At 41.7% G+C, this 22,330-nt stretch overlaps 1 protein-coding gene across 1 annotated transcript; it reads right to left on the bottom strand.

Annotated features, from left to right (window-relative positions):
* Positions 1-6,023: 6,023 nt before the first annotated feature.
* Positions 6,024-21,185, bottom strand: CNGA1 (cyclic nucleotide gated channel subunit alpha 1). Its single transcript, XM_045997482.1, has 9 exons — positions 20,695-21,185; positions 20,039-20,159; positions 18,405-18,542; positions 18,001-18,063; positions 13,422-13,463; positions 13,222-13,332; positions 10,824-10,931; positions 9,722-9,828; positions 6,024-7,783 (listed from the first exon to the last, which is right to left on the bottom strand). The coding sequence occupies exons 1-9, from the start codon at positions 20,876-20,878 to the stop codon at positions 6,369-6,371; spliced, it is 2,289 nt and encodes a 762-aa protein (XP_045853438.1). The 5' UTR covers positions 20,879-21,185; the 3' UTR covers positions 6,024-6,368.
* Between the last annotated feature and the right edge of the window lie 1,145 nt (positions 21,186-22,330).

Genomic DNA, 22,330 nt, shown 5'->3' with positions numbered 1-22,330 from the left:
ACTTTCCAGCGTGGCACAGAGGAGGCTCCCTCTTCAGGTTAAAACATAGAAATGAAACTAGGTCAGTGGTGGTAAGCCAAGAGGTCTATATTTAGAGATTCAGTACCAAAATTTTAACTAAGAATTTCTAACATGTGAGGAAATAGCCATTATTTCAGCTCAGTAAAAAAATGACTTACTTTTCTGTCACCGAAGAGTCTTGTGTGTCTTTAATCAATGAGTTTCAAATGCCCAATTATTTTATTTTTTTAAAGATTTTATTTGTCTATTTGACAGACAGAGATCACAAGAAGGCAGAGAGGCAGGCAGAGAGGGAGGGAGAAGCAGGCTCCCCACTAAGCAGAGAGCCTGATGCGGGGCTCGATCCTAGGACCCTGGGATAATGACCTGAGCCGAAGGCAGAGGCTTTAACCCACAGAGCTACCCAGGTGTCCCTGCCCAATTATTTTAGACATGAAACTAAAAGAAATATAATTGAAGTCTATTTCATGTCACTTTTTACTGTGGCATGCTTTCTTGGTAATTTTATATCTTTCGTATTTTGGGGGCATTTTGAAATTATATGTGAATGGAGCAGTGGAAATACCTATAATGTAGATCTATCAATTATTAGTAGTTTTTGCAAACAAAGGAACTAGGGGGAATGAATTATTACCTTCAAAAATGAGTGGGAAAAAATTGCACTCCTGTTCTAGAGTCTCCAACTAATGGTAGGCAAATGATCATGCCTTGTGCCCTGGGTGTCTCATTGGTCACTCTTTCTGCCGAGAATAAGCAATGAGGTCACTGAAGGATATCATGGAAGGTCATGCATTTGGGCACCATCGGAATACTGTGCCCCTGGGGATCGTGAACCTTTGCGACAAACCCAGGAAACAGGCTCACAGATATCTGAAGAACTAACTCAAGTAGGTTCTTGGACTAAGTCCAACTGGCTAGGGTCAACCCAGACAGAACAAAAATGAACCTAACTTAAAAGAGGAGAAATTGGCGATCTGTCAAGAAACCCAATATCAACCCTTTTTTAAGGGGCAACATTGTCAGGCTAGTGAGTCATTTTGTGGCAAATTGCTATTTTCAGAACCCCGAAGGAATGCATTGGTGAAAAAGGCATTCTTTCACCCCTAACTCATCGGGAAACCAAGAGCCAGACCTGAAGTGTGTAATTCTAGAAAGTATTATCTCGAATTTACTCAATATGCAGACTGACTAAAGTGAAAACATACAGAGAACAGACACGTTATCACCAAGTGGAGCCCCATAAAGCACTCAGTTTGGTCTGTGTAGAAAGCAATCAAGTACAACCCTTTAGTGAAGTAAACATTGAACCAAGGGTCAAAGGTCCAGACTTTGTCACTAAACCAGCTGTGTGGATTTATACTTACCTCCTCTACTCCTCTTTTCTTCTTCATTTGCGATAGGGCGTGTATACCAAAATTATAGAGACTACCTCTATCTGCACCTACGTTTGCCAGACCTTACCATGTGGGCTTATTTCCTTCAGACTGTTGAAAAATAAGAAACAACAGCCACAGCTAAAGTCCTCTGAATGTGTCTCTCTCCTCGCATCCCACGCTCTCCAGCCCCACAAGTCCAAGCACTGTTCTGATTCCTGCTATCATTCCCATACCTGCTGTTAAACTGTCATATCAGAGGTACAGATTCATAAACACTACTCAGGATTGTGTGGTATGTTTGTGAATTCTGTGTGGAAGGGATGGTGTGTACACACAAAAGTCAGCGCAAATGCCAGCATTAAGAGCAGGCACCCTGAAGCCTCAGTATCTGGGTTCAAAGATCAGTTTACCACTTCCTTCCTGGGAGCCTTGGGCAAATTACTTAAACTCTCTATGCCTCCCTTTTAAATAGAAAACACAGTGGAACCTGTCTTATAAGTTATCATGAGGATTAAGTGCATAGAAAGCCCTTGTACAACACCCAGCGCAAACTAATCACTAGGTGTTACTTGTTACTATTCAAACATTTATAGTTTTCCATTATATGAACAGGTTCCAATTTATGTAACTAGCTTCCTCTAGATAGGCATTTAAGTTGTCTTCAGTGATCTCATGTTGTATGTGTGGCCAATTTTCTGTAGTGACTACACCTAGGAATGATTGCTGGGTTTTAGATCAGCCCAGCCTTGGCTCTAGCTGATATTAGCATCTGGTTCTCCAACACATGGTCACAATTCTCACTGTTACTCCAAGTTCTGATATCCTCACCAATTTTAATGTTGTCCGATCATCATTTCTGTATTTGTAAAATGAGGAGGCGTGAATTCGATGATCTCTGGAGTCTTTCTGCATTTTCTATATTCTCCGGTTTCCTTTCCATGCACTTTCCACGTTCTCCTTTCACCTAGAAATAAACTAGCCCTGTGAATAGCAAGCTTTTCTTTTGAGTCTGTAAGCCTGCTTTTTGGTATTTTATATTCCGAACAGTCTATAAAATAAAGACATCCAAAATTACTATTTCTATAGTCATAGGAAGAATAATACCTTAATTGGCAGTGTTTTACCCAGGCATACTTCCAACACTGTTAAAACAGACCAGTAGGGGTGCCTGGGTGACTCAGTGGTTAAGCCTCTGCCTTTGCCTCAGGTCATGATCTCAGGGTCCTGGGATTGAGCCACGCATCGCATGCATCTCGGGCTTTCTGCTCAGCAGGGAGCCTGCTACCTGGCACCCCCCACCCCCGCCTCTGCCTACTTGTGATCGCTCTCTCTGTCAAGTAAATAAAAAAAAAAAAAAAAAAAACCAACAAAAAACAGACCAGTAGTTCCCAAACTTTCTAAAGCAATGGACTTTTTATTTTTTTTTAATATTTTATTTATTTATTTGACAGAGAGAGAGGTCACAAGTAGGCAGAGAGGCAGGCAGAGAGAGAGGGAGAAACAGGCTCCCCACTGAGCACAGAGCCCGATGCCGGGCTTGATCCCAGGACCCTGAGATCATGACCTGAGCCGAAGGCAGAGGCTTAAACCACTGAGCCACCCAGGCGCCCCAAAGCAATGGACTTTTTAAAAAAATAAAAACATAACCTGAATTTCAATATAAATGCTGCTTTCCCCCTTTTTTATTCCTTTTGCCTACCTCTGATACATACTTACACAGTGGTAAAAAGCTTCTCGTAATGTAGCTGTCATTATTGCTTTGTGAAACGCTCTGAAATTAAGAAATACTACAATGCTTCAATCTGTCTTGTTGCTTTATCCATTCAATTTGCATACTAAATTTTATTTGATCATGTTTTAATGTTAGGCTTGCATAGAATGTGCCATGTTAAAATCTTCTGGAAATCTTTTTGGAGAAAAAAAATGCCCATTATTGCCAGAGAGCTCTGATTTTACTACCTATAATTTCTGTGAAGAAAATCTCAAGCTTTGAAGGTTGTAATTGTAGACCAACATTGCCACCTAATGGTAAGAAGTTGAATCACATCATATTTCAAGTAGGAAAAGTTGTGTGTTCGTTTTTGTTTTTTTTTTAAGATTGTATTTATTTATTTGACAGACAGAGATCACAAGTAGGCAGAGAGGCAGGCAGAGAGAGAGGAGGAAGCAGGCTCCCTGCTAAGCAGAGAGCCTGATGCGGGGCTCGATCCCAGGACCCTGAGATCATGACCTGAGCCGAAAGCAGAGGCTTCAACCCGCTGAGCCACCCAGATAAGCTTGTTTTTAAGATCTATGCAAAGCTTTGAGAGATCTATTCCTATAAGAACATTACATTATAACAGAGTTGGGGTCAGACACACTGGGAAGGCTAGCTGATTGGGTTCCTTCTCCCTTATTGATCTGCCGTCAATGAGTCCCAGAATTCTCTCATCGGCTCTCAGAACCAGTTACTCAAGATCTTCAAATTTCAACCAGCCCTCCCTCCTCTGAACTGGAACCCCGCCACCACCTGTCACAGCCTCCACCTGAAGGCGTCATGGAAAAGAAGTTGGCTAAGCCGTCCTGACTCCAGGTCTTTGAATCAAGAATCTGCCCCCTGTCCAATATAAGCATCAGAAAGACTCATAGAGCTGCGGGTCAGAGTTCATGAAATCAGAACGCTTGGATGTCTCTAGCTGAAGTAAGACTCAAAGTACCCACTCTCCTGAGTGCTGTGACTGGGGTTGCTCTGCTTGGAACCCAGGCCCTGAGCCGGTGTGTAACCCTCACTCATTCCGATCTTAGCAGATCAAGCCTCTTTACGGTGTCTTAGAGGTTTTTATAACAAGCAACACACGGAACAAAGAATAAAATGTGTGTGAAGAAGAATGAAGAAGAAGAAAAAGAAGAAGAAGAAGTAGTTGTCACGGGCAGAAACCATGTTATATATTAATTACACTCCAGAACTAGTCACTTCCTCTGTAGGGAAGAAATACTTGCTAGCTGTTATTGAATAGATGAAACGTAAAATGCCAACATGAGACTGCAAATACCATGTACAGTTCAATGAATATTTTTTTTGGTAGAACAGAACACACTCTACCATAGACATACACTGATCAAGGTCTATAGAAATATCTGAAACGTCAAATTAGCAAGATGCCATGTTAAGTCATGTTGTTATAGGCAGAGATAGAAATTTTATATCAACTCCAGTGACCACTGTTAAGATTTTTTTTAAAATCAGGGATGCCTGGGTGGCTTAGTTGGTTGAGCGGCTGCCTTCGGCTCGGGTCATGATCTCAGCGTCCTGGGATCGAGTACCGCATTGGGCTCCTTGCTGGGCGGGAGCCTGCTTCTCCCTCTGCCTCTGCCTGCTGCTCTGTCTGCCTATGCTCGCTCGCTCTCTCTGACAAATAAATAAAATCTTTAAAAAAAAAAAAGATTTTTTTAAACCATATCTGGGTTCAGTGGAAGAAAGCTGTACGATTGATTAGAAAAGTCTTTCTCAACCACACACCTGTCATACAGTACCCTTTTCTGAAATTTCTAGAACAACCCCACTAACTCCTTCCTGGCTCTCTAGGGTGCTTCTCAAGATTTAATGTGGGTATGAATCACCCAGAGGGCTTTCTAAAATGAAGATCCTAATCTAGTAGTCATGAGGTAGGGCCCGAGATTCTGAATTTCTAGGAAATTGCCTGATGATGCCTGCGCTGGTCCATAGAACTTACACATCTCCTTTCCGGACATTACAACAATTTTCTTTGTTAATCATCCAGCAATGGAATTATCTTTATACCTTTTTTTTATTGCTGGCCAGTCAGATAAGGAAGATAGTAGTCCTTGCTATCAGGCCTTAATAATCAGAGAATCTGAAAAATTATCATAAAAGTACAAACTGAGGGTTGCTGTAGGGGTGGTGGGTGGGAGGTTGGGGTAAATAGTGATGGGCATTAAGGAGGGCACTTGTTGTAATGAGCACAGGGTGATGATATATGCAAGTGATGAATCACTAAATTCTACCCCTGAAACTACTACTACCATATATGTTAACTAACTTGAATTTAAATAAAATCTTGAAAGAAAAAAATCGTTATAAAAGATTCCTACATTTTATGATTTTTTAAATATTTTTTAAAATATTTTATTTATTTATTTGACAGACAGAGATCACAAGTAGGCAGAGAGGCAGGCAGAGAGAGAAGGGGAAGAAAGGCTCCCTGCTGAGCAGAGAGCCCAATGCGGGCCTCCATCCCAGGACCCTGGGAGCTTGACCTGGGATCATGACCTGAGCTGAAGGCAGAGGCTTTAACCCACTGAGCCACCCAGGTGCCCCATTTTATGATTTTAATGTTACATATTTATAGATAAGCATAGATATGCAAAGTCTGATTTGTCACACTTTTATCGTGAGAACTTCTCTCTTCACCACCCTTCCTAAGTCCTAGACTACAAGGATTAATGTCCTTAAAATGACTCTAAAGGAGATTAAAAGACCCTAGAAAGCTCTAACAGATCCTAAACTCCCTACTAAATTATCAAATAAACAATATTCACTCCAGTTTTGTGACTTACTTTAGTTTATTGCATTCTAATTCTTTTTAACATGGTATCCGGGACACAATGTCCCTGGGAATTCCCAGCTGTTCCTCCACAGTGTAAACTGCCTGAAAGTGAGGGGTACTTGTTCACTTTTATAAAGAATATTTACATAAAAGGAGCATACATGAAAAAAATCAGAAGACACAGATACTGACAAGTTAATCCTTCTCTATCTTTGCACGTTATCCATTCTGAAAAATCCTAAAGACAGCAATCCTTTAATCCCACTACCTCACAAGGGAGTGTGTGGGCCTTGTTCCCTCCGCCTGAGCACATTCCCCTTACGGAAGAACTTCCCAGCTGCACCTTCTTCTTCTTCCAATTTAGAGTTGCTTAATCCCATCCCCGAAAGGATCATGAGACACGTCCTTGTTAGTGACCAGTTTTTCAGTCCTGCGTGGAGTCCAGGAGCCCGCTTTCAACTCCAGATCCTTCAAGAGCTGAAAATTCTGTGTCAATGAGTGGCTTCAAAAATCTCTCAACTTTGGTTAGTCTTTGCTTCAGTTTCTGCTGCATTGACTCATACTCAGCCAGGATCCGAGCAAACCTCGTTTGCAAGAGGTCTACCGACCCCTCCATTCGGGTGACCTTCTCTTCAAGATCTTTGGGATCACTTCCAGCGTTTGCAATATTTATATCCAGTAGACCATCTTTCATCAAAATTTGCTTTCCCTTCTCTTCTAGCATAGTTTTGGCATCTGGGTACTCAGTGAGAGCTTCCATGAGGTCGTCTTTGGAGAGACAGAACAGATCTGAGTAGCCGATACTTTTAATATTGGCTGTTCTTCGATTGCCAGCTTTGCTGCCTTTAATGTTAAGGATACTGATCTCACCAAAGTAGCTGCCGTCACTCAGTACCACAAACTGAGTGACTCCGTCATCGGCCACCACAGCGAGTCTGCCTTCCTTGATGATGTACATCTCCCGTCCAATATCCCCTTTCTTGCAAATGTAATCTCCGGGACTGTAGACTTGGGGTTGCAGTTTCAAGACCAACTCCACCAAAAGCCCAGCCTCACAGTCCGCAAAAATACGCACCTTTTTTAAAGTGTCTAAGTGAACGTTGATGGCAATCTCTGCTCTCAGCTTATCGGGGAGATACTTCAAGACTTCCTTCTCATCGACTGTTTTTTTGTTGGACCACAGGTAGTCAAACCATTTGATAACTCTCTTTTCCATATCTTTGCTTACATTTCGAAAATGCATATACTGCTTGATTGCATCGATTCTTGCTTGAAATTCTGCTCTGGCAGCATTCATGTTGGAAATCATAGAACCTATGTTACCAACGATGGTAGCAAAAATTAACACGCCGATTAGGAAATCAACCACCACAAAGACATACTCGGAATCCCTCACAGGGGGTGGTGTTTCACCAATCGTAGTCAAAGTCAGTGTAGACCAGTAAAGGCTGTATACATATTTTCTAGCCAAACGGCCAAATTCAGGATCATTAACATCAGGATACACCCATGTATCATTTCCAAATCCGACAGCTTTGGAGATAGAGAAGTACACGCATGCATTCCAGTGGATAATGATGACAATATACATAACAAGGTTGGAAATCCTGAAGATGTTGGGGTAGTTGGTTCTGGTTTCTGTTCTCTGGAAGAACTCAAACATTCGAGAGATCCTTAACAGTCTGTTTAATCTAATTTCTGGATAGTTCCACCCCAGCTTAAAAAACAGCAGATCAGTGGGTATCACTGACAGAAAATCAAGTTTAAATTGCAAGGTGGATTTATATTTCTCTATGAGCTTAGTCTCTTCCTTCACCAGCAGCCCTTGTTCTAAATAACCTAAAATAGAAGAAAAAAAAACCCACAACAATTTAATGGTTTTTTTTTCATTTTTATGCCATTATGAATATTTCTAAAATAACCCACTGAGTCGAAAACAAGAGTTCATTTCCAATAGAGGTGCCTGGGTGGCTTAGTCGGTTAAGCATCCGACTCTTGGTTTCGGCCCATGCCATGATCTCATGGGTCATGATCTCGTGCGTCATGAGTTCGAGCCCCTCACTGAGTCCTGCACTGGGTTCTGTGCTCAGCGCAAACTGAAGATTCTCTCCAACTACCCTTCCCCTACTTACTCTCTCAAGCTCTCTAAAATAAACAAACAAATAAATAAATAAATATTTTAAAAAAAGAGTTCATTTCCAATAAACATGCTTTGAACAATGTGATAAGATATGGGTACTGATCAACATATAGCTATGGAAAATGATCTTTTGAAGAAATAAAAAATAAAACTTTGTAAGTGTAAAAGTGAAAGCTTGTATGTGACGCATATGTACGTTGAAAGTACACAGATCGCTCCAGGCCAGTATCTCTACCCAGCTCAAGCCATTCCTTTTACAAACAGCGTTCTTGGAAATTTTTCCAAACACCTTCACGCTGTGCCTAACGCCTCATGCTACTCTCTGGTCAGAATCCCAGCCCAACCCTTGACGTTTAGGCACCTGCCTTGCTGCCCATTATGAGTGTTCTTGTCTTTCCCTTCACTGTGAAGAATAAGCGTCCTTCAGAGGTTTGTTTTCTCTCTCCTTTTTGTCCCCCCCCCCCCCCCCGGCTTCCTTGGTCATCTGGGATCTTTCCTTCTCCCGTGGTGCTGCAGTGGGCCTTGAGTGTCAGCATTCTGATACATTTCACCCGGGAAAGAATTTGTTCCTCTTCCTATACCGGCTACCGGAGCTGCGAGTAGGACGTTAACATTTGGAGCATGTCCCTGTCTTATAGAATTATTCTTTTTTTTTTTAAGATTTTATTTATGTATTTGACAGGAGAGATCGCAAGTAGGCAGAGAGGCAGGCAGACAGAGGAGGAAAGCAGGTTACCTGCTGAGCAGAGAGCCTGATGTGGGGATCAGTCCCAGGACCCTGAGATCGTGACCTGAGCTGAAGGCAGAGGCTCAACCCACTGAGCCACCCAGGCGCCCCTAGAATGATTCTTAAATGCTATTCTCTGCGCAGCGGTCACCTTTGAACACAGAGCACAGCGTAGAAACAGTAAGTTAAACCTACTTAACAAGAATACTTAAGGGGAAGTTGTCAGACCCTGCTCCCTAGTCAACGACGCCCACCATGACCACAAATTTGAATTAAGGATTTGTGTACTATTACAAAAATTCTAATACAGGGGTCCCTGCGTGGCTCAGTGGGTTAAGCCTCTGCCTTCAGCTCAGGTCATGATCTCAGGGTCCTGGGATCGAGTTCCGCATCGGGCTCTCTGCTTAGCGGGGAGCCTGCTTCCCCCTCTCTCTCTGCTTGCCTCTCTGCCTACTTGTGATCTCTCTCTGTCAAATAAATAATAAAATCTTAAAAAAAAAAAGAATCTATGTTTAAAAAAAAATTCTAGTACAGCTCTGTTGGGCACAATGACAGCCCTCCGCATGCGTCTTCATAGTATCTCTCTGTTAGGGAGCAATTACCTTTTCCCCACAGGGCTGGCAGAACATTTCTCTTCTCTTTATTCTTCTCCCATGGCTCTAACCCAATGAACAAGTTAATGGGGGAAAGCCACCAATCCACATTCAAACGTTGCTTAATTAAGTGAATCGGTTGTAGTGACCTAAGTTTGTGGGTAGGTATATGGTACTCTTACTTTCAACAGTGCCTTTTCCTCTAAAATAGAGTTTTGTGAGTTTATTTCAAAGAATACTTGAATTACAAAATTTCAAATCATACCATAGAGATAAAAGCACAAAATTACAAAATATCCAAAGCTGAACATATTTACCCGTCCTTATTCGTACAAACATATCAAGAAGATAGATTACATCAGATATGTAATCTAAAATAATCCAGTATGCTAGGTAATCAGACTGAAGTTCCTCAAAGCATGCTCTGTAAAAGAAAAACTTGTGTGATTAAAATGAAATGGGGGCAAGTTTAAGTAAACGTCCTCTCTGTATAATTTTTATCATGATGAGAGATATGATGCACTAAGACTAAGAGGGGCCTTAGGCCCATTTAATTAACCATGGCTTTTCTGAATAATGGCAGAGGATTTGGTTTTCTCCTGCTTCTGAATTCCAACATTCTTTCCATTATACTAGTTCACATTGTGAAGACATCAAATAAGAATAAATAGTCTCGGGGCGCCTGGGTGGCTCAGTGGGTTAAAGCCTCTGCCTTTCGCTCAGGTCATGATCCCAGGGTCCTGGGATCGAGCCCCGCATCGGGCTCTCTGCTTGGCAGGGAGCCTGCTTCCTCCTCTCTCTGTCTCTGCCTGCCTCTCTCCCTACTTGTGATTTCTATCTGTCAAATAAATAAATAAAAATCTTTAAAAAATAAAAAAAAATAAAAGAATAAATAGTCTCAAGCTAATGTCAAAATACAATGGGTCCCACACATCGATGACCAGGTTCTTACGATCTGTCCTTAAAATGCTTCAAGGAATTGTGCTTGGTTCTGGATGGCCAAGATGCTTACTGTCTAAAAGACAGAAAACAATAGAAAAATCGCTTGGGAAACACATCTTGCTCTAAGACAACCTAGGTCTTTGATCTTTTTCCACTCTTGGCAACATGTTTTTCTTATAGTCCGAAAAGTACATAAATAAAATAACTAAATTTCTACCAAAATTCTAATGACACAGTTCAGCACTCAAAAGTTTAAAAAGGTCCTCTCACTCCCAGTCCAGTACTGGATTTCTAAGTATATTGAGAAGCAAAGCACCTACTCCTGATCTTAGGAAAACACATTGAGAATAACATAACCTCTCTTTACAACCTGTGGTGGAGAAAAGAGGTACGTCCCCAAAAGCCCTTGACCAAACTGTTAAGTCAGGTAACTTAGAAACCAGAAGCAGGTCGAGATCCACAAAAATATATAGATACCTTGCAATAACCATAGTCCAGTTGTACATAACAGGTAAAGAGATGCAGAACAGCCAGTTGTAATACATGGTTCCTGAGGGATCAATAACCAAGACTTCTTTCTTCTTCCTAGCAGCAATTAGAAAATGGGAGATTACTAAGAAACAAGGCCTTTTTTATATCACATATGGTTATATCCATCACCCATAATTCGTGAAACAGAAGTAAGTTGGAGAAACTCACTCTGCAGGGAGAAAACTAGCTTGACATGAGCGTGATAGACATAAGAAATTGCTTAGTGAGGACTGGATAGATAGTTAAATTACTAGTCTTACATTAAGGCTTGCATGAGATTTTTTTAAACGTCCTTGTTGTATTGTGATGCTGCAGACATTACTATCAATCCAGATACTGAGAAGAAATGGTGGCACAGATCATGTTAAACTCTGGGTATGCCATAGACCTCTTTGGTAGGTTATGGGTGGTGAGAGAATGGGGCATTGCCCCTCCCCCTACCAGGAAACAAAGCAATCAGGAATTCTGCTGTGAAAGGGAACTCATGGCTTCTTTCTCTCTTGTATGGAAAGAAGAATGTAACACAATCTAATAAAAAGTCCTTGTTGATAAGCATCTGTTGAAGGATGAAGAGGCAATAGAGGGTAGAGGGAAAGCAAGAAGGCAGGAAGGAAGGAAGGAAAAAAAGGAGGGAGGGAGAGAGAAAGGAAATATATGGTCAAATGGAAAATTTTTTAAATTTTCTAGTGTCAACCTACATTGGGTTTTGGTGGTGTGGCGGGGGGGTTGTTGGTGGTGGTGGTGGTGAGGTTTTTTTAGGGCTTTTTAAAAGATTTCTTTTTAAGTAGTCTCTACACCCAACATGGGGCTTGAACTTACAATCCCAAGATCAAAAGTCACATGTTTTACTGACTGACCTAGCCAGGCACCCCAAGCCCATATTATTAAGGATTTTTCCCTTTTGTAAAAGCTTTAACAGCTTTCCAGCAGGTAAAAATAAGTGAATATTATCTGGTAAAGAGGTTTTTTTTTTTTAAGTTTAGAAAACCCCAAAGATAAAGATGTAGTGAAAAGAAGGACCATCTGTACCCAATGTTCATAGCAGTAATGGCCACAATCGCCAAACAGTGGAAAGAGCCAAGATGCCCTTCAACGGACGAATGGATAAAGAAGATGTGGTCCATATAATACTATGGAGTATTATGCCTCCATCAGAAAGGATGAATACCCAACTTTTGTATCAACATGGACCGGACTGGAGGACCTTATGCTGAATGAAATAAGTCAAGCAGAGAGTCAATTATCATATGGTTTCACTTACTTGTTAAGCATAAGAAATAACATGGAGGACATTGGGAGAAGGAAAAGAAAAGTGAATTGGGGGAAATCGGAGGGGGAGACGAATCATGAGAGAGACTGAGGACTCTGAGAAACAAGTTGAGGGTTTTGAAGAGTAGTGGGGTAGAGGGTTAGGTGAGCCTCGTGGGTGTTAAGGAAGGCACATATTGCATGGAGCACTGGGTGTGTGGTGCATAAACAATGAATCTTGGAACCCTGAAAAAAATTAAATTAAAAAAATAAAATAAAAACATCTTTCACTTGGATCAGCAAAAAAACAAAACAAAACAAAAAACTCCCTTTAGTAAAAAGTAAAAAGACAACTGAAAATATCACTCAGCCTTACCCTCGTGAAATTCTAACGCTCAAATGTTTGTTTAAAAAGGATCTTTCAGGGGCACCTGGGTGGTTCATTCGAGTAATCGTCTGCCTTCAGCTCAGGTCATGATCCCAGGGTCCTGGGCTCGAGGACCACATCAGGTTCCCCGCTCAGTGGAGAGCCTGCTTCCTCCTCTCCCTCTTCTGCTCCCCTGATTGTGTTTGCTTTTACCCCCCCCCCCCCGTCAAATAAATAAGTACAATCTTAAAAAAAGGGGGGGTCTTTCAAATGGCTGGTGCTGATAAGCATTTGGACTGCTCTCAAAATTAAGCATGGCTTTTGCAAGGAAATTTGCTTACTTTTGGATTATTTGCCATGCAGTATTTATGACTCAAAAATGTTAATAAAATTACTATAATTTTTATTTCAACTTAAAAAATTAATGTTAAGACCCTAGGAACATAATTTTCTTGAAACCTAAATGTCTCTCAATGGTAATCTTCACCAGAGCTTCAGAAAGAGAATTAACCATAGCAATGCTATTAACCATAGCATTGAAAATTTTTGATGAGAAAACTAAGAATAAAGCTACCACTGCTCATTTTAAGGAAATTTTAAAAAAATGATTCATATTTTATAACAACATATGTAGTCTTTTACTCAAGGCTTCATAACTATAAACTTTCAGGAAATTACCCTGCATTCAAAATTCATTATAAATTTGTTCCTAATTTCAATGCCACTTACTCTTCTTTCTTATCTTTGTCTGTTTCTTCTTTCTTTTTCTTCTCTTTTTCCTTTGTTTTCTTCATTTTCTTCTCTGAGTCCTTTTTGTTTTCATTTTTATCATCTGATTTGCTAAAAAGTGAGAGATGTAGTTAGTAATAAGATACAAAAATGTTATGGGCCCAAAAACCTGGGATCACTCATGCCAAAGTCTAACTTACCTCTTCTTTTCTTTTTTCTTTTTCTTTTTCTCTTTTGGCTCTCTAAAAAAAAAATGTCTAAGTCACATCATCAAATTACATTCTGACTTCCATTCTTATTTACTTTCCTCTCTATTGAGCCTTGAATTCAGAAACCCATGCTCAGAGACCAGAAATTTGGTTTTCTGCTGGAGAGTTCTACAAAAATGGGGATGCATCCAATGATAAAACACACACACACACACACACACACACACAAACACACAAAATTGAAGGAAATGGAAGTGGATAAAGTCATAAATCCAACAAGGGAAATTTAGGAAACAACAGCTCCCTTGGGTGCAATTTCAAGGTCTCCAGAACAATTATTATTTAAAGTTTACACTTCTTGATATCACTTATAATAATTTATTATATGTATTATATATAATAATATACAATAATTTATTATTATTTATTATTGAGTAAGAGCTTTGAGAAATTTCAAGAAAATGCCATCAATTTTCTTTAGAGGGATAATCCTAACTATGGCAATTTTTCATGAGTAGTCAGAAAGCTCCACACACTAGAACCTTAATTCTTAGAATCATTCACTGGATTTGAGATCGCCTTTTTCTATATGCAATTTCTTCTGGAGTGGAGAATATGTGATTAGAGGCCTCTTCCTACAGTTTGGCTTTCTTCCTATCAGCTGAAGGATGAAACCTGGAGGCAGGCAGATCTAAGGTCAAAAATAGGTTGCCATCGTTGGCTCAGATGTCTTGGGAAAGTTTATTACTCAGACATGAATGAACAGGCATCTCACAACCAGGAAGGTAGTCAGAGAGGTAGTTACAGGGAGGGAGCTAGATCTAGGCCTCAAAGTATGGGTTAAGAGTTGGAGAAGTTGAGAAGAAGCATGGGGATGTTAATGAGAAGAAAATTTTTAGGTGCAAATGTACAAATGTATTTAGTCTGTATATGACTAGCCCAGCAGAAATGGAATGCTGCTATTGAGGAGAAACAGGAAACAGAATGGACAAGGAGGTGGGGCTTGGCACCTAAGCTCGTCATGTACAAAGGGGAACAAACATAGAACTGGATAAGGGAGAATTTGTTGCTATGAGAGCACACCCTTGTGATACAGGTTTTAACACCCTAGCACAGATCCTAAGAAATGGTGCTGACACACTGCTTGGATGGCTCCCAGAACCTCAGAAAAGGGGACGGCTCATGCTAAGTGCAATAAAATTACAAACGGCCATGGCAGAGGGTAGAGGAAGGTACGAGAAAAACTCAGAGAAGTGATATGCTTAAGTAGACATCCCAGATAAGAAAGACAGTCCACCAGCTGACTACGGTCCCTCAGAGGGCTCAGAGGACACAAAAATGATAAGGAATATGCTGGTGGGACAGGCACCAGCACCGATGAGAAACTCAGTGGGACTGTCCTCTGGAAGCCAGGGCTAGGGCTGAGAGTGGGAGATGCTGAACTGGGTACAGAACTGGGTTCCCTGAGAGCAATAGGGATGCCAGAACCTGGGAATAAGCGATTGGTGGCAGTGTTTACTCATCAGAAGAGAGATGAGTCCAATACCTGTAATTAACATTAAGGGGAGCATGGGTAGGCAGGGAACTTATCCCACAGAGAGCTATGGAAGAGGTTAATGGAATCTATTCCTAGAGAGATGCACATCCTTTTGGCTTGTCAGGGTGCTGTTTAACATACACAGTCAAAACAGATCAGGAATGGATAATCAGGAGATTGAGAGCAACTTAACCCAATAAAAAGTCACAACCTCATAGTTTCTAAACCTGAGCCAGCTCAGAAGTCACTAACTGAAGAATGAAATCACTGGGCGCCTGGGTGGCTCAGTGGGTTAAGCCGCTGCCTTCAGCTCAGGTCATGATCTCAGGGTCCTGGGATCGAGTCCCATATCATGCTCTCTGCTCAGCAGGGAGCCTGCTTCCCTTCCTCTCTCTCTGCCTGCCTCTCTTGTGATTTCTCTATGTCAAATAAATAAATAAAATCTTAAAAAAAAAAAAAGAATGAAATCACTGACAATATATGACTTATGGGGCTTCCACTGGGTCTAAAGACCCCCGCTGTGGTCATTTCTCCAGTTCCTCAGTGTAAAAGTGGAATGTATATGTTTGGACATTGGTAGAACCCTCATCCCTACAAGCCCCTTGGCTTGTAGAGGAAGAGTGACTATAATGGAAGTGGAGGGGTGGGGACAAGTAGAAGCCCTCCAGCTGCCCCCCACCTGCTGGCTGAAAACCATATTGCATCCTGGACAGGAAAGAAAATGCAATTCTTAAAGACCTCATGCAGGCAGGGCTGGTGGTTCCCTCTCACCACCATTTCATTCAATGTCTGGTCCCTACAAAAACCACATGGATACTAGCAGCTGGCCGTAGACGACTGCAAAATCAACCACAGAGTAGCCCCAGCTGCAGCTGCCTTGGCAAATGTGAAAAACAATGCTCTCGTACAATCTAGGCCATATACCCAATGTTCTGGGTCAGTCACGGTGAGTGTGTGATTTTTTTTATCACGATCAGGGAAGAGGAGCAGAAATAGTTACAAGATGGAAAGCAGCACATGGTTATAGTCTTTCCCAGGGCTATGTTGTCTCTCTGGCTCAATGTCATGACACAGCCTAGAGGGATCTGGACCATCTGGACATTCCTCAGAATGTCACCTTGATCTACCCTATCAACAGCATCATGTTAATAAGGCCTGGAAAGAAGATTAAGTAACCATGGGACAGAAAATGACTATTGGCCATGAGCTGGATTCTGCCAGAATTAGCAGGTTATAAGGTTGTGCAGTAATCCATCCCATGATGAAGTGGAATATCTGGGATCAAGCATGGGGCACAGTACCCTCCCCCCACCATGTGCTCTACCACTGTTGTATCAGTGCCTATCCCTCAGCTCTCTATCATGCCCATATGTGGGGGTCTTACAGGAGGAGCTGAAGGAGCATGGTCTATGAATGGCTCGGCCTGACATCGGGATACAAGTCAAAATGGGCTGTGACTACACTATAGCTCTATTTAGAGGTGACCCTAGAAGATAATGGTAAAGTCAATTCAAATAACACAGCTTCAAGGAATGCACCATCAACTACTTGGTACGGAAAAGGAAATAACCATGTATGGGTCTGGGAAAAGGAGTTTAAGTAGGAGAGACTCACACAGAAAGTGTGTCCTTCTCATCCCCACAACTTTATGGTCTGTGGATCTACAGGCTTCCAGATAGATCACGTGTCTTCCAGGCAACACAGTTAGTGTCCCATTAAACATTAAGCTACGACTACTCCTCAGGCACTTTGGGCCCCTTGTGCCAAAAAATCGATAGGCAAGAAAGGAGTCACCATACTGGCAAAATTAACTGACTCCTTTCATCACAACTAGATGGTGTTGCTGTTATACAATGTGTGTTTGGTGGAGAGGGGGCGGTATATTTGGCACACAGGTGATCTGCTCTGGTGTCTTTGGTGTTCTCCAGCCCAGTTTTAGAGGTAAATGGACAAATACAGCAGGTATAACTCAAGAAGGGCATGGTGACCAGAGCCCCAAATCCTTTAGGGAGAAGAATCTATATCATTTCATCCCATGAAGTAAATCATCTAGACCAGCAAAAGTGCTGACCAGAGGTGACAGGATTCTAGAATGTGTAGGAAAGGAGGGCATAAGCAATTTCAGTTAAAGCCTCAAGACCAGCTGCAGCTGTCAGGGACCTAGGTTTATCCCATTAGCCATGCTCTTATAAGCTTCCTTGGGAAAAAAGAACAAGACTCCTGGAGGAGGTATATTCTCACATAGGAGGAATTTTCTATACGAGGAAATCGGACATGAGCAGTTCAAGAAGTGTGTTGTCCAGATGCCTTAGTGCACTGAACTCTGGCACTCATTCCCTCCGGCCAAGAGTATTGGTTGATGACAGCTCACAGCTCCCTCTCCTTTGGCTGACCTTGGCTGATGGAGGCCACCAGGTTCAAAGCTCTGCCTCCCAACCTAGGGGCTGCCCTCACCCAATGACTGAGCATGTGCAAAGGCCCAGTCCTACTGCCTAACTATGACCCAACTCTTAAGGGTCATCCCTCCTCTAGAGCTTCCCATAGCAACTCTATCCCCTGAAGTTCAACTTCTCCCTCTGCCCAGTCCGGCTCCCCTCTCTCCTAGAAATCATTCCTAGGAGCACTCCCAATAAACCTTTGCACACAAGCCTCCCTCTCAGAGATAGTCTCCTAAGGAACTCGACCTGGGATATATTGGCCTAGAATAGAAAGGATGACTAATATTTCATTTCTTTTTGTCCACAAGGAGGGGCAATTGCATTGACCCTACAGACAATGGCTGTCTGTATGTATTCAAACACGTACACATACATACAAACATACATACATGCATTCATGCTGCTTTTAATATGGGTAGCCACTTTTTTCAGAAGAAAATAACCAAATGACAAAATAATAAAAAACTATAGCCATTGTATTAAATAGAGTTTTCCTAATAAAGATCTCCTCTGCAGCAGATTCCGATACATTCCTACCTTCTTAATGGTGTTCTTTAAAAGCACAGCTTTGGTTTTCTATTGCAAATGTACTTACTGCTCCTTATTGCTGCTGTTGTTAACATTGAAAAGCGCAAGGGCACCAGGCAGGTACTGCTCCCTGGAAAATGAAATCATAATAGTCACCATCTGTATAACATCCATGGTAAGAAAAGTCATAGAGGACTGTGGCATGAGGTACTTCAGGGACAGAGACAGGCTCGGGGAAAATGATCAGCAGGAGCGTTGGTGACTGATGGCCCCCAAGGACATCAATAATCATCAGGTCGTGACAGTTTCCCAAGAGAGGAAAAGGATAAGCAGCAAGTTATTCCCAAGATCCTGCGAAGTGGCCTAGGTGGCAGCAACATTTGTCAAGCCCGCGAAGTGGAGAAGTAGAATACCTTTCTTTCATCTACATAATAGTTTAAAAGATCAGGAGGAACAGATCATCGTGCTCACCTCTGTGATGGCCCCCCTCTGTGTGAGTTATGTCTACAGGAACCCCTTGCATGGGGGTTTTCATCCTCTGATTCTTCAAACATGGAGGCGCTGTCACCATCATCATCATCATCATCATCATCATCATCAGAAAAGAAGCTATGGTCCAACAGGAGGCAGAGATGAATTAGATCAATGTTTTAAACCATTAAGAAAGAGTGACATTTCTCATTAGGAGGACCATGGCTTCATTCTTTCTCCTACCCTCTGAAACTAACATATAACTCTTTGGAATTAGAGTGAAATGAGAACGCTCAGGATCCATGGAATTCAGTAAAATGTGTGTAATTAAGAAACAACTTTCTAAGGGCGCCTGGATGGTGCAGTGGGCTAAAGCCTCTGCCTTTGGCTCAGGTCATGATCCCAGGGTCCTGGGATCCAGCCCCACACTGGGCTCTCTGCTCGGCGGGGAGCCTGCTTCCTCCTCTCTCTCTCCCTGCCTCTCTGCCTACTTGTGATCTCAAATAATCTTTCAAATAAATAAATAAAATCTCTAAAAAAAAAAAAAGAAACAACTTTCTAGGTCTTCCATATTTCTTTAATTCGATGCATTGACTAATGTTAATATTTATCAAATAGAAAGCATGAATCTGTGCTTTAGGTCACATAATACATTTGTATGAACAAACCTGCAATAACGTTTCTTCCCACAAAAAATAAATTCAACCACATTTGTACATGCTCTATTCAGTTATAGGGTAACCACTTTATTGTATCTATTTTATTTTATTTCAAATCAATTAATTAACATACAGTATATTATTAGTTCCAGAGGTGGAGGTCAGTTATTCATCAGTCTTATATAATACCCAGTGCTTATTATATCACTCACCCTCCTTCATGCCCAACACCCAGTTACCCCATTCCCCCACCCACCTCCCCTCCAGCAACCCTCAGATTGTTTCCCATAGTTAAGAGTCTCTTATTGTTTGACTCCCTCTCTGATTTCGCCTTATTTTATTTTTCCCTTCCTTCCCCTATGTTCACCTGTTCTGTTTCATAAATTCTACCTATGAGTGAAATCATATGATAATTCTCTTTCTCTGATTGAATTATTTCACTTAGCACAATATAGGGTAACCACTTTAAATTATACTTTTAAAGCATTTAGCATTTCACACTTTTTATTATTTTCACATTCATCTATGGCAATGCTTTCTCTGCAGATTTGAAATATCCCATAAGAGAAGGCCTTGCCAATGAATAAGGAAATATTTGACATAAGTGCTTCTAAATAATGACCACAATAATATCTATGTTCATTTGTGAGACAAGTTATGCTGTTCCAAATTATAAATAAATGGATGAAATTAAATAAATCACAAAGATCAAGGTCACAAAAGTTAAACTGAAATTAAACCTAGTTAAATTTAAGAATGGTGGCTGGTATTAAAAATGCATGGAGAGGGTTGCTGGGGGGTGAGGGGGTAGGGATAGGGTGACTGGTTTATGGACATTGGGGAGGGTATGTGCTATGATGAGTGCTGTGAAATGTGTAAGCCTGATTCACAGACCTGTATCCCTGGGGCAAATAATACATTATATGTTAATAAAAATAATTTTTAAAAAATGCTTGAAGAAATACATGGATTTACCTGCTCACTCCATTTTCCATCCTTCTAATTTCGCTTTCAATATCTGGAGCAATCACATTGGGAACGTTTACAAAAGAGTACCATGTATTGATAATATTTTTCTTCATGGTAAGTTTAATATCTAGGGAGAAAAAAAACCCCTATTAGTGGAAAGACTTTATTATTTACATATATAATCAAAACTTCCACTCTACCTTTCATCTAAGGCTGTCATAATGATTTTATTTGGAAATTATTCTTTAATAGAATACAGATGTAGCCTAAACCCTTAATTACCACTAGCGAGGGGTTTTTGGTGTATTTTTTAAATATTCAAGAATATAACAGAGGAGCAGATTTTTTTTTTGAAGATTTTATTCATTTATTTGACAGAGAGATCACAAGTAGCCAGAGAGGCAGACAGAGAGAGGAGGAAGCAGGCTCCCTGCTGAGCAGAGAGTCTGATGTGGGGCTAGATCCCAGGACCCTGAGATCTCGATCTGAGCTGAAGGCAGAGGCTTAACCCACTGAGCCACCCAGGTGCCCCCAGATTATTTTTTTAAATTTTGGATTTATCCCAGCTTTAAAATATTCAGGCAATGTAGTCATAGAACAAAGCTATAGGGACCTCACATACACATCAAACAAGTAAGAAAAAAGGTAGTAAAATAAAATACCAAAATGAATGCAATCAGCTGTGAATGTCTCCAAGCATTCCAAAACGGCGGGGTGGGGTGGGGTGGGGAGATTCTTGAACGGTTTGCAAACTTTGGAGTGAAAAAGGTTGCGACCGATCCACATTTTTAGCAAGTCTTCTAAATTACTCTGATACATATCGTGCTTGGCTTCCGGTGCTTGCATTTCAGGCGACAGGAGAACGCCAAGAAACAAGAGATCCTGAATTCCCTCAGGTATGTCCTACCTCGCAGTGGGTTCGAGCCCAACCTCTTGCTCTTGGGGAGGCGCGGTAAAGGGCTCCTCGCCTTTCCGGTGAGACTCTGCCGCGACCCAGCGAGGACGCCACTGCACTGGGGACTGGCTCACGTTCATTTCCTTGTCTCCAGTGTGCCGCAGCCTCGTCACCGGCAGCTTGGAGAAGTTCCTGGTGGGCACGAACGGTGTGCCTGTGCATAGGTTACAACGGCGGCTTTGCTTCCACGGGCATGGAAGCCCTGCTGTCCTAGGGACGCAGCTGTGCCTAGAGCGCCCCTCCGACCCCTTGCTGGAGTCACAGCGCTGCCCTCTGGGGATTTTATCCCTGGGGATGTTTCCTCCAAATGCGCGTGGAGGAACGCCTGAGGTCCAGGAAAATCCCTCGAGATGGACAGCGGGTGTGCATCCCAGTCTCCTCTCTCCCGAACAAGGCGCCCCACTCTCTTAAAGTGTCAGGTGTCAGCAGGAAAAAAGAAAAATCAGTATCTGGTCACGGGCTCCGGCTCCAAGAACAGTGCTGCGGTTTACTAGCTCTTGTACTGAAGGTGCATGGCATGGTTTCAGCACCTTCCATGCCTCCGCCTTATCCTCTCTGGACAGCTGGTCATCTACGCCATCCTCTCCCCCCACCCCCCACGCACACCCACCCCCGCCCCAGCCACATACACAACAACAAGCTCCTGGCCTGCCCTCCAGGTTTTTATTTCCTTCGTTATTTTTCCACCACGATTTCTAGGTTTGGACAGCAAACTTGACTTTGTTATTAACAAGCAAAAAACAAAAAGAAAAGCAATCAAAGGATGTGGAAACGTGCATAAAACACACCTCATTCTTTATACTAAAAGACATTAAAGAACGACTTGCTTTTCACGAAAGCTAAATCTCCAAGTGAGGATAGCAATCGATGGTGCTCCATGTTTTACTCTGGTGTCCAAACAGTGATGAAAATAACGAGCAGCCAGTAGTCGAAAAGTAAATCGAGAATTTTGGTGATGTTAATGAAATGTGCATGTATTTTAAAATATAATTAAATTTGACTATGAAACAGCACTTTTTAGGTAGAAAGTTATTTCATTGACTCCTTTTCAGCATCTGAATGGATGTGACTTTTCTGGCTATATTTACGGCATGCTGATTTCCTATTGACATCAGTGAACACTCCCTCTGAGACACCTCATGCCTCATGCATGACAAGGAAAAGGAGAATAGATGCTTGTTTCATCCATCACAAGACAGAAAAGTTTATGTTAGTTAAAGGTTAAACAAGGACATAAAATATCCAATATGTCAGAACAAACCAAGCCGGGACCTTGCTTGTACCTGAAGAAAAGAAGAATGAGTTCCCTTGTCCTATAACTTCTTGGCCTGAGCTTTTTACAT

The sequence above is a fragment of the Meles meles genome, chromosome 2 (assembly GCF_922984935.1).
Source record: "Meles meles chromosome 2, mMelMel3.1 paternal haplotype, whole genome shotgun sequence".
In the NCBI taxonomy this organism is placed as follows: Eukaryota; Metazoa; Chordata; class Mammalia; order Carnivora; family Mustelidae; genus Meles; species Meles meles.
This window is presented reverse-complemented; position numbering and strand designations above follow the sequence as displayed.